The following is an 11,282-nucleotide window of genomic DNA, read 5'->3' on the forward strand; positions in this document are numbered from 1 at the left end:
GTTTTTATGTTTTCTGTCTGTTTCCTTTTGTGTGTGAGCCATTTGGCTGTAAGCCGACGAAAAATGTCCATTCCCAACAAATTTTTAACTTTTTAAATTGTATATGCTGCTGTTTTCAGAATACCAGCTGGAGTCTGAGACCCTGAGTCAGTGTGAGTCGCTACGTGGTGTTAGTTCTGCCCTGCAACAAAACCATGTCCCCCAGTGCTCCGAGGACGGGAGGTTCAGGTACCTGACATCGCTGAATATGACACATGGTAGTTTGAAGTGGAAAGCTAGCCAGGACAGTAAAGAAACAATTGTCCTGTATTCGTCCCAAATGGCACCCTATTCCCAATCCCTATATAGTGCACTACTTGCCTAAGGCTCCTGTCAAAAGTAGTGCACTATGCAGGGAATATGGTGCCATTTGGGATGCAACCATTGTTCCCTACTGTCTTCCAATTGTTGTTGTGTACTCCAGACACGTCCAGTGCAGTGGTGGTGGTGGTGAGTGCTGGTGTGTGAACGCTGAGGGAGCTGAGATCTCTGGAACCAGACAGAACGGATCAGCTGTGTACTGTGAGCAGAACGCCTCTCTTCCTATAAACATCTCTCTCAACGTGAAACCACATTGGTGCTAGACGGGACGAATTCCCCTCTGGGAACCCTAGCCAGGCTAAATGTGGAACACTAGAAGACCCTTGTAAATGCAGTCTATCACACATCATTGTCCTCCTCTTCCTCCTCCTCCTCCTCCTCCTCTTCCCACAGGTCTGACGTCCTGCCAGCTCCACAGACAGCAGGCCTTGCTGAGTGGCGATGCCTCCCTGGTGCCCCAGTGCCAGGCCTCTGGGGACTACCAGGCTGTGCAGTGTGACAGCGCCCGGGGACAGTGCTGGTGTGTAGACCTGGAGGGCATGGAGATCTACGGCACCCGGCAGAACGGAAAGCCCTCTCAATGTGAGTTAGTTATGAGCATGATGATTTGTGTTGTATATTGATATGTAATTTAGCAGACGCTTTTATCAGAAGCGACTTACAGTAGTGGGTACATACATTTTCGTATGGGTGGCCCCAGCGGGAATCGACCCCCACAATCCTGACGTTGCAAGTGCCACGCTCTATCAACTACACACAGCACAGTAATATATAAATGACTAGAACTGATCAGAACAACCTTTGACCTTTGCCCTCAGGCCCAGGCACCTGTGAGGTGAGGTCGAGGCGTCTCCTCCACGGCATCGGGGAGCGCTCCCCCCCTCAGTGCTCGGCCGACGGCTCCTTCCTGTCCGTGCAGTGCAAGTTTGTCAACACCACTGACAGGATGGGCTTGGACCTGCTGCACACGTTCAACAGGTGAGTGTCTGGGAGGGAAAGATATGCACTCTTAAGTTTGCTCCCCAAATGGCACCCTGTTCCATATGTATAGTGCACTACTTTTGACCAGGGTCCATAGGGCTCTTGTCAAAAGTAGTGCACTATATCAGGGGAATAGGGTGCCATTTGGGACGCAAACTTAGAGTGCATATCTTTGTTTTATGTTTATGTTGAAGGTGTGAGACCTAGCCCTCACTCACTCACTCACTCACTCACTCACTCACTCACTCACTCACTCACTCACACAAACCCACTGCTGCGGTTTACTTTGACCTGGCTGCCTATTGACATCCTGTGTGTGAGTGAGACAGGTTTTGAACAAAGCTATTTCTAGTAGCTGCCTCTAGATGGCAGTTGAGCGTAATGCTTCGGCCCGTGGACAGGATTTAGACCGATGACGAGCTGGCAGGAGAACTGGGAGACCAAATTCACTTTATTTTCCCTCCTCGCTCTACATTTCTAACCAGATAGTATCCTATTCTTGTGTATGGGAACTGGAATGTGTTGTGAAAAAATGGAGACGCTTGGTCTCTCTCTTATTGTAAAATGCAGAATTCACACATTCATTAGAAATGTTTCATAGTGTCTAAAGTAAACAATGTAGTCATTCAAGATGTTTCAGATAATCCACCAATATGTAAACTTTTCATCTGGAATGTGGGTTTGGACAAATAGTTTTCAGTCCTTCTGTTTAGTTAGCGCAGCTGCAACAATTCCAACACTTACCACAGAGGCCTACACAAAAATGTATACTTTCAGACCTTGAGTTATAATTTTATTATAATAATTTTGCCTTGTGTCTATTTCTGGCTAGCGGCTGTTTTGACCTCCATCTCTAGGCAACAAATGGCACCATATTCCCTGCTGAGTGCGTGCGTGCGTGCGTGCCCGTGTCTGTCTGTGCGTGTGAATGGGCAGGGTTCCAAGTTGACCCGGCTTGTGCAGTGAACTCTTTGCATGATCGGCCCCCAGCCTGGCCAAGACTGTGTCTGTTATCGCTCCTGTCTCCAGCCAAGTACAGCCAAGGGGTCAAGGGTCAAGTTGTTCCCGGTCCTCTAAAACCACTCAAAACTGGTCTTAACTGCCAGCCAGCCAGCAGGCATTTATCAAATGACTCCAAGATCAAAACCTTTTTTATATTGACAAAAAAAACTGAAGGGATGATGGCGACGACTTGGTACATGAAAAATGTAGATTTCTGGGGCTTCCTTTTACCATCAAGGCAGGCACTCTTGGAGAGAGTATTGCATGTGGATCAATGTTGAAAGTTAAAGTAACACTGTCCATCTTTGTGGAAGAGCTAACAACTGTTTGCAACTTGAATGAGTGCCTCCCTGATAACTTGATAACTTGAATCAGTTTGTCATCTACATTTACTGTGAATTATAGTATTATAATTAGTATTATAATTAGTATTATAGTGTTATAGTATTATAATTAGTATTATATTGTACAGTCATGTATTTTACTCTTCTAGTAGCCTATTTTAGACAGTGAAGTGACAAGATGTGTGATATCTTCCACAGGTTCCCTAAAGTATTCCATACGTTCAGCAGCTTCAGACAGATGTTCCCTGAGGTGTCCAGTTACTGTTTCTGTGCTGACAGCAGAGGCAGGGAGCTCCCCAGCACAGGTGAGAAGATACTACATCAACACGTGACACACACACACTACATTACTTACAATAACTCTTAACTGGATTTTCATCAGGAATCAGAAATATATATATTTTTAAATAACAGTGCTATTAAAACAGTGTGTGGAAGTGAAATCGTTGTTTCGCCGTTGTTCAGGTGTGGAGCTACTGCTAGATGAGGTGTATGACACAGCCTTCTCAGGTCTGGAGCCAGGCCGCTCCTTCTCCCAGACCAACATGTACCGCATCCTGCAGAGGAGATTCCTGGCCATCCAGCTGGCTGTGAGTGGCAGGTTCAGATGTAAGTTAGTTTCCACCATCAATCTGACATCGTTTCCGTCAGTGGTGATTGGTGGCACTTTAATTAGTAGGACGGGCTCATAGCGATGACTGGAACAGAATGTAATTCCTGCTATTATTAGCAGCAGTCCTCCCCTAACCAGTCCTCATCTGGTTTCCATTGTATTTAATTGTCACTCTCTCCCTCTGTCTGTCATGGAGGCCCCAGCCCTTGTGAGAGCGAGTCATCCGCTGATGCCCAAGCTGGCAATGTGTATGTGCCATCCTGTGATGCCAATGGTGGTTACGTGCCAACCCAGTGCCAGGCGAGTGGGCAGTGCTGGTGTGTGGACCCCACAGGGAAGGAGATCTTTGGGACACGACAACATGGAGGATCCCCTGACTGTGGTAACTAAGTAACCATGTTGTTGGATTCAAATAATGCTTTGACCATAAAGGGGTTCCAAACCAACAATACAATACCATTGACTGTGCAGACAGAGGGCACACCTCAAGAATTGCCTGCTGAATGAAAATCTTATCTGCCTCGTTTTGTAGTTTAATTTCAGTCAACTTGATCTGCCTTTGGTTATCATGCTGTACACAGAAGACATTAAATAACAACAGTCAATATGTCCATAAAATTGTAGGCCTACATAAAATGTATAGGAACATGGTGTTTTTCCTCTACTGAACCCAGGTGCTGGAGTGAAGGACTGTCCATCTGAGCGTCGTCAGGCCCTCTCCAGGCTCCTCTCCAGCCCCACAGGTCAGGTGCCCTCAGCCCAGGACTCACAGACACACCCAGGCCCCCTGTCTCCCTGCAGCCCCCAACTCCAACAGCTCCTGCTGGGGTCTCTTACAGAGTCCCTTTCCGAGCGATCCGATGTAGGAGACATCCTGGCTGAGACGATCCAGGGGATGTTCCCTAGCGGGGCCATGGCCCTCAAGGCCCTGGCTCTGTCCTCCAACCCCAAGAGACTCCAGGAGAACCTGTTCGGAGGAAAGTTCTTAGGAAACGCTGGGATGTTGAACTTCACTGGGGCCGTCGGGGCCAGCGGCACGTTGAGTTTCAGTCAAGCCAGTCTGAAAAACAACCAAGATGTAGTGAAGCTCGTCAGCACCACCCTGGAAAACGAAGCCTTCCTCTCCGCCCTACGCCAAACCGTCCTCTTATCCAAAGCCGAGGACAGCACCCAGCTAGGTTTGTTTTGTAACTTCGTCTTGTCTTTTGAAAATCATTCATGTTATTTGTTTTTTACCATCGAGGACCACTTTGGAAACAAGTGTTTAAATGAATGCTTTTAAGTGCTGTCCTCTGGGGATCCAATGCACATCTTACTGTATTAGTTGTTTTCTACCCAAATCAATTAAAATAAATTCAATTCAATAGGTGAGCTCTTCAGGGTCCTGTTTGAGAGCGCCCAGTCCAGCAGCGGTGGTTGTGAGAGGGATCCCTCTGCCCTGTACGTGCCCAGCTGTGATGACAACGGACAGTATCAGGAGATCCAGTGCCAAGGCTCAGAGTGTTGGTGTGTTGACCCCCAGGGTCATGAGGTCACAGGGTCACGCTCCAAAGGTCAAAGGCCAAGGTGTCCGTCACGATGCGAGATGGAGCGAGCGGCTGCCCAGAAGGTAATTACTTTATGACACTCCCCCAGCACGTCTGTAAATAACTACCGTTCTGACTCTTCTCTCTGTGTTGTATTGTAAATAACTACCGTACTGACTCTTCTCTCTGTGTTGTATTGTAAATAACTACCGTTCTGACTCTTCTCTCTGTGTTGTATTGTAAATAACTACCGTACTGACTCTTCTCTCTGTGTTGTATTGTAAATAACTACCGTTCTGACTCTTCTCTCTGTGTTGTATTGTAAATAACTACCGTTCTGACTCTTCTCTCTGTGTTGTATTGTAAATAACTACCGTTCTGACTCTTCTCTCTGTGTTGTATTGTAAATAACTACCGTACTGACTCTTCTCTCTGTGTTGTATTGTAAATAACTACCGTACTGACTCTTCTCTCTGTGTTGTATTGCAAATAACAACCGTACTGACTCTTCTCTCTGTGTTGTATTGCAAATAACAACCGTACTGACTCTTCTCTCTGTGTTGTATTGTAAATAACTACCGTACTGACTCTTCTCTCTGTGTTGTATTGTAAATAACTACCGTTCTGACTCTTCTCTCTGTGTTGTATTGTAAATAACTACCGTACTGACTCTTCTCTCTGTGTTGTATTGTAAATAACTACCGTTCTGACTCTTCTCTCTGTGTTGTATTGTAAATAACTACCGTTCTGACTCTTCTCTCTGTGTTGTATTGTAAATAACTACCGTACTGACTCTTCTCTCTGTGTTGTATTGTAAATAACTACCGTTCTGACTCTTCTCTCTGTGTTGTATTGTAAATAACTACCGTTCTGACTCTTCTCTCTGTGTTGTATTGTAAATAACTACCGTTCTGACTCTTCTCTCTGTGTTGTATTGTAAATAACTACCGTACTGACTCTTCTCTCTGTGTTGTATTGTAAATAACTACCGTACTGACTCTTCTCTCTGTGTTGTATTGCAAATAACAACCGTACTGACTCTTCTCTCTGTGTTGTATTGCAAATAACAACCGTACTGACTCTTCTCTCTGTGTTGTATTGTAAATAACTACCGTACTGACTCTTCTCTCTGTGTTGTATTGTAAATAACTACCGTTCTGACTCTTCTCTCTGTGTTGTATTGTAAATAACTACCGTTCTGACTCTTCTCTCTGTGTTGTATTGTAAATAACTACCGTTCTGACTCTTCTCTCTGTGTTGTATTGTACTTACTGTGTGTTTTTGTATTGTATCTTTATTGAATATTTTACATTTTTGTTGCGCTGTTTGTGCATAGAGCTTGAGAGTAAGCGTTTCATTGTACTGTACTGTGTAAACCTACGATGTGCATATGCAAATAAACTTTGATTTGATTTGAAGGTGAAGTCAGGCCAGGCTGCGGGGGTACAGGTGTTCATGCCGAAGTGTGCGGAGGACGGGAGCTACGTGGCGTTGCAGTGTCTGGGAAAGAGTTGCTTCTGTCTGGACCTCCTGGGAGAGAGACACGCCACTATCCCTGTAGGACAGACTGTTCAGTGTGAGTTGGCAGATCCACCGCTCATCAGACACAGAGTTAGCGTAGTCCTGGACTAAAAAGCATTTCCATGGAGATTGAAATTGCTTCTTAGATCAAGACCAGGTTTAATCTGTGTCCGGTAAACTGGCCCATAGTGTACAGTCCATCTAGCTGTATTACCTTGTCTTGGTCCAAACTACTACATTATTAAGGTGTTAGGGTGTCCTGGTCCAAACTACTACATTATTAAGGTGTTAGGGTGCCCTGGTCCAAACTGCTACATTATTAAGGTGTTAGGGTGCCCTGGTCCAAACTACTACATTATTAAGGTGTTAGGGTGCCCTGGTCCAAACTGCTACATTATTAAGGTGTTAGGGTGCCCTGGTCCAAACTGCTACATTATTAAGGTGTTAGGGTGCCCTGGTCCAAACTGCTACATTATTAAGGTGTTAGGGTGCCCTGGTCCAAACTACTACATTATTAAGGTGTTAGGGTGCCCTGGTCCAAACTGCTACATTATTAAGGTGTTAGGGTGCCCTGGTCCAAACTGCTACATTATTAAGGTGTTAGGGTGACCTGGTCCAAACTACTACATTATTAAGGTGTTAGGGTGCCCTGGTCCAAACTGCTACATTATTAAGGTGTTAGGGTGCCCTGGTCCAAACTACTACATTATTAAGGTGTTAGGGTGACCTGGTCCAAACTACTACATTATTAAGGTGTTAGGGTGCCCTGGTCCCAACTGCTACATTATTAAGGTGTTAGGGTGCCCTGGTCCAAACTGCTACATTATTAAGGTGTTAGGGTGCCCTGGTCCAAACTACTACATTATTAAGGTGTTAGGGTGCCCTGGTCCAAACTGCTACATTATTAAGGTGTTAGGGTGCCCTGGTCCAAACTGCTACATTATTAAGGTGTTAGGGTGCCCTGGTCCAAACTACTACATTATTAAGGTGTTAGGGTGTCCTGGTCCAAACTACTACATTATTAAGGGGATAGGGTGCCATTTGGGACGTAATAATTGTTTTAGCTATTCCTCTGTCTCCAGGTCCTCCCCCTCTCTCTCCCCTTGCCTCCCCAGGGCCAGCTCCAGGCTCCTGTTCCCTGGCGGTGGCTGAGGTGGACCGGTTCCAGGAGGAGGCTAAGCGTCTGGTCCTCCTCTCCAACAGCTCCCATGTCCCTCTGGGCTACAGGTAACCCTGAAGAAGACACAGTGTGCTGAGACCTGGGTGTTTACCCATCACGTTATTGAACCATGTATAGAGTGTGACTATCTTTATTTATTATAATAATAATAATACTACATTTGTATTTAAAGCGCCTTACATTTAAAATAATTAAATAAGGACACTGTTTTCTACTGGATGTTCTCCTCTGGGGTACAGCTACCTGCTGGCTGAAGGCCTTCGTCTGACCTCTGACGAGCTACTCCACGCCTTCTCCTCCTCCGACCAGACCACGCTGCTCTCTGATAGGCTGCTGAGCCACTCCCACTCTGCTCTACGACTGGCTGCCCACTCCAGTATGTCTGCTGTGATGTCATATCCTTCTCTGCGTGATGTGCTCCATTACTTGTTTCTTTCAATGCCAAGAGTTAACTACTAAAGAGTGTTCGGTGGCTACTGTTGTAATATTTAGTGTCATCTCAACGTCATAGTTTCTCTGTGGGATTACTTTGTTTTGTTGTATTTTCTCCCCAGCCCTGCAGTTCTATTGGCAGAGCCAGCAGGCAGCATCTGTGGAGGAGAGACAGTCTGTACTGCTGGGCTACCAGCCCTACAGGCCCCAGTGTGATGCCCACAGACAGTGGCTGCCCACCCAGTGCCACCCCAGCACAGGTCAGAGTCACACACCCAACTTCCAACCCAGCTCTGCATTGTAACTGTAGTAGTGGTGGTAGTGTAATACAGGCCTCGGTACAGGTCATTATACCTTCTCCAGACCCTTCTAGAAGGAGACCTCTCTTAATCAGCAGCGTCTCATTGTTTCTTCACTCATAATATGTTGGTTGGAAACAGATAAGACAAATGAAGTAGCTACAGTAGTGTTGTATTGACTGAGTTGGTAATGTAGCTACAGTAGTGTTGTATTGACTGTGTTGGTAATGTAGCTACAGTAGTGTTGTATTGACTGAGTTGGTAATGTAGCTACAGTAGTGTTGTATTGACTGAGTTGGTAATGTAGCTACAGTAGTGTTGTATTGACTGTGTTGGTAATGTAGCTACAGTAGTGTTGTATTGACTGAGTTGGTAATGTAGCTACAGTAGTGTTGTATTGACTGAGTTGGTAATGTAGCTACAGTAGTGTTGTATTGACTGAGTTGGTAATGTAGTTACAGTAGTGTTGTATTGACTGAGTTGGTAATGTAGCTACAGTAGTGTTGTATTGACTGTGTTGGTAATGTAGCTACAGTAGTGTTGTATTGACTGAGTTGGTAATGTAGCTACAGTAGTGTTGTATTGACTGAGTTGGTAATGTAGTTACAGTAGTGTTGTATTGACTGTGTTGGTAATGTAGCTACAGTAGTGTTGTATTGACTGTGTTGGTAATGTAGCTACAGTAGTGTTGTATTGACTGAGTTGGTAATGTAGCTACAGTAGTGTTGTATTGACTGTGTTGGTAATGTAGCTACAGTAGTGTTGTATTGACTGAGTTGGTAATGTAGCTACAGTAGTGTTGTATTGACTGAGTTGGTAATGTAGCTACAGTAGTGTTGTATTGACTGAGTTGGTAATGTAGCTACAGTAGTGTTGTATTGACTGTGTTGGTAATGTAGCTACAGTAGTGTTGTATTGACTGAGTTGGTAATGTAGCTACAGTAGTGTTGTATTGACTGTGTTGGTAATGTAGCTACAGTACTGTTGTATTGACTGTGTTGGTACTGTCTGCAGGTCATTGCTGGTGTGTGGATGGGGAAGGAGGATATATCCCAGGATCCCTGACCAGTCGCTCCCTGCAGAGACCACAGTGTAAGACAGGACATTTTATAGTTTCTCACTGACTTTCATTTTTCTGTATGTAAGGATAGCCCTCCTTCAATCTGCTTTTGTCAGTGTTGAATGATTTTAGTTGTTTTCTGGGAATCTCCTCTCCTCTTCCAGGCCAGACCCGGTGTCAAAGAGCTCATGCTCAGGCTCTGCTCTCTGATTGGACACAGTCCTCCTACGACCCGACTTGTGAAGTGGTGAGAATCCTCTCCAGAATGTTGAGCATAAATATAATGAAATGAATTAGTTTTGTTTTATTCTACCATAATTCTGCTCTGTCGGTATCCTCCTTGCTGTAACTTCTGTCTGTGTCTTTCAGAGGGGTTGGTATAAAGCAGATCTCCAGTTTCTATTGGACAATAAAGTCTTCTTCTATTCTTCTGTATCTACAGTATGTGTCCTTAGTAACAGTGGTTGTGGTGCTGTATGTGTGTTTCCAGAGTGGGCAGTTCTCTGTGCTCCAGAAGGGGTCTTCAGGTGGCGGTGGAGCCCGGTGTGTCAGTCCTGTGTCTGGGGAAACCATCCAGCCTGCTACCCTGAGCCCCACTGGAGACCTCACATGTACTGACATGTTATATACACGCTCACTGATAACAATCAACACATATATAAGAATCAATCACTTAGTGGTCAGTCAATTTTGGGACAGACATATTCATGTACTTCACTTTTTAAGAAATATCATTTAATTTTATAACACATTGTATATCAAGTCCATCTGAAGGACTCAACTATTTCACATCTTGTTTGCTGTCTGCAATTTGATCAATAAAAATGTTGAACATGTGAAAATAGAACGATATTATTTAAAAACCCATCTCCCCCTCTGTCCACCATGTGGCTCTCTAGGTCCTAGCTGGTGCCAGTTGTTGAAAGACAGCGGTCAGTCTGTGGTGGGTTATGATCCGGCGTGCCAGGTGGATGGAAGGTTGTTCTCCCCGCTGCAGTGTGACCAGACAGACTGCTGGTGTGTGTCTCAGACAGACGGACAGGAGCTGCCTCAAACCAGGACCCCACGCAGCATGGGGAAGACCCCAGCCTGTGACAGTAAGTTTGGGGTAAATGTACTGGATGTTTAAAGATGGCCATAGGCGGGTTTTGTAAATACACTGTACATAAGCACACACACACACACACACACACACACACACACACACAGGAAATAGTTTAGTTGGCCCATAACAATATCCCATCTGTTACCAAAAGCTTATTCTAGCTGTACAAATAGAAAGACAAACTCTTCATATAAAAAGTCACTATTTATTTACGCATCTCAGTAACACTTTGTCTTCGTTCTATTTACCTGTATTCGCTCTGTCTCCAGGTCCCCGGTGTCCCTCTCCGTTCTCGGACATCATCGTTACCCACGGTGACGTGGTCTGTCGCTCTGACGTGATTGGTGGCCAGCAGAACTGTGACCTCATCTGTCACCTGGGTTATGAAAGCACCCTTCCTGTTAACATGCAGTTACTGTGTGACGTGGCGACCAGAGCCTGGGTGACAGAGGCCCCACTTCCTCAAGCCTGCCAGAGTAACTAACCACACACCACTTCAAACAAACCCCACGTTTTCTGTCTGTCTGTCTGTCCAGCTGGCTCTACCTCTCTCTGGCTCTGTAGAGTACAGATGTTTTATTATTCCTAAAATGCAATTTGTGTGTATCTGTCTACCTCTCTCTCTCTCTCTCTCTCTCTCTCTCTCTCTCTCTCTCTCTCTCTCTCTCTCTCTCTCTCTCTCTCTCTTCTCTCTCTCTCTCTCTCTCTCCTCTCTCTCTCTCTCTCTCTCTCTCTCTCCTCTCTCTCTCTCTCTCTCTCTCTCTCTCTCTCTACCTCTCTCTATCTCTCTCTCTATCTGTCTCTCTCTCCATCTGTCTCTCTCTATCTTACATTCTCTCTATATCTGTCTCTCTCTCTC

At 45.3% G+C, this 11,282-nt stretch overlaps 1 protein-coding gene across 1 annotated transcript in view; it reads left to right on the plus strand.

Annotated features, from left to right (window-relative positions):
- LOC311139275 (thyroglobulin-like) overlaps nucleotides 1–11,282 on the plus strand; it is a gene marked incomplete at both ends in the record, with an annotated part of 54,650 nt that overhangs the window by 2,914 nt on the left and 40,454 nt on the right. The window contains 18 exons of the mRNA XM_084174162.1: nucleotides 120–228; nucleotides 464–561; nucleotides 754–942; nucleotides 1,179–1,338; nucleotides 2,886–2,992; nucleotides 3,153–3,296; nucleotides 3,497–3,682; nucleotides 3,975–4,478; nucleotides 4,668–4,909; nucleotides 6,246–6,402; nucleotides 7,463–7,574; nucleotides 7,767–7,903; nucleotides 8,082–8,219; nucleotides 9,273–9,350; nucleotides 9,483–9,565; nucleotides 9,809–9,929; nucleotides 10,218–10,415; nucleotides 10,693–10,899. Coding sequence (XP_084030288.1) covers nucleotides 120–228; nucleotides 464–561; nucleotides 754–942; nucleotides 1,179–1,338; nucleotides 2,886–2,992; nucleotides 3,153–3,296; nucleotides 3,497–3,682; nucleotides 3,975–4,478; nucleotides 4,668–4,909; nucleotides 6,246–6,402; nucleotides 7,463–7,574; nucleotides 7,767–7,903; nucleotides 8,082–8,219; nucleotides 9,273–9,350; nucleotides 9,483–9,565; nucleotides 9,809–9,929; nucleotides 10,218–10,415; nucleotides 10,693–10,899 — 2,970 coding nt within the window. The remainder of the gene's footprint in view (nucleotides 1–119; nucleotides 229–463; nucleotides 562–753; nucleotides 943–1,178; nucleotides 1,339–2,885; nucleotides 2,993–3,152; nucleotides 3,297–3,496; nucleotides 3,683–3,974; nucleotides 4,479–4,667; nucleotides 4,910–6,245; nucleotides 6,403–7,462; nucleotides 7,575–7,766; nucleotides 7,904–8,081; nucleotides 8,220–9,272; nucleotides 9,351–9,482; nucleotides 9,566–9,808; nucleotides 9,930–10,217; nucleotides 10,416–10,692; nucleotides 10,900–11,282) is intronic.

The sequence above is a fragment of the Coregonus lavaretus genome (genome assembly GCF_964263955.1).
Source record: "Coregonus lavaretus genome assembly, chromosome: 13".
Taxonomy (NCBI): domain Eukaryota; kingdom Metazoa; phylum Chordata; class Actinopteri; order Salmoniformes; family Salmonidae; genus Coregonus; species Coregonus lavaretus.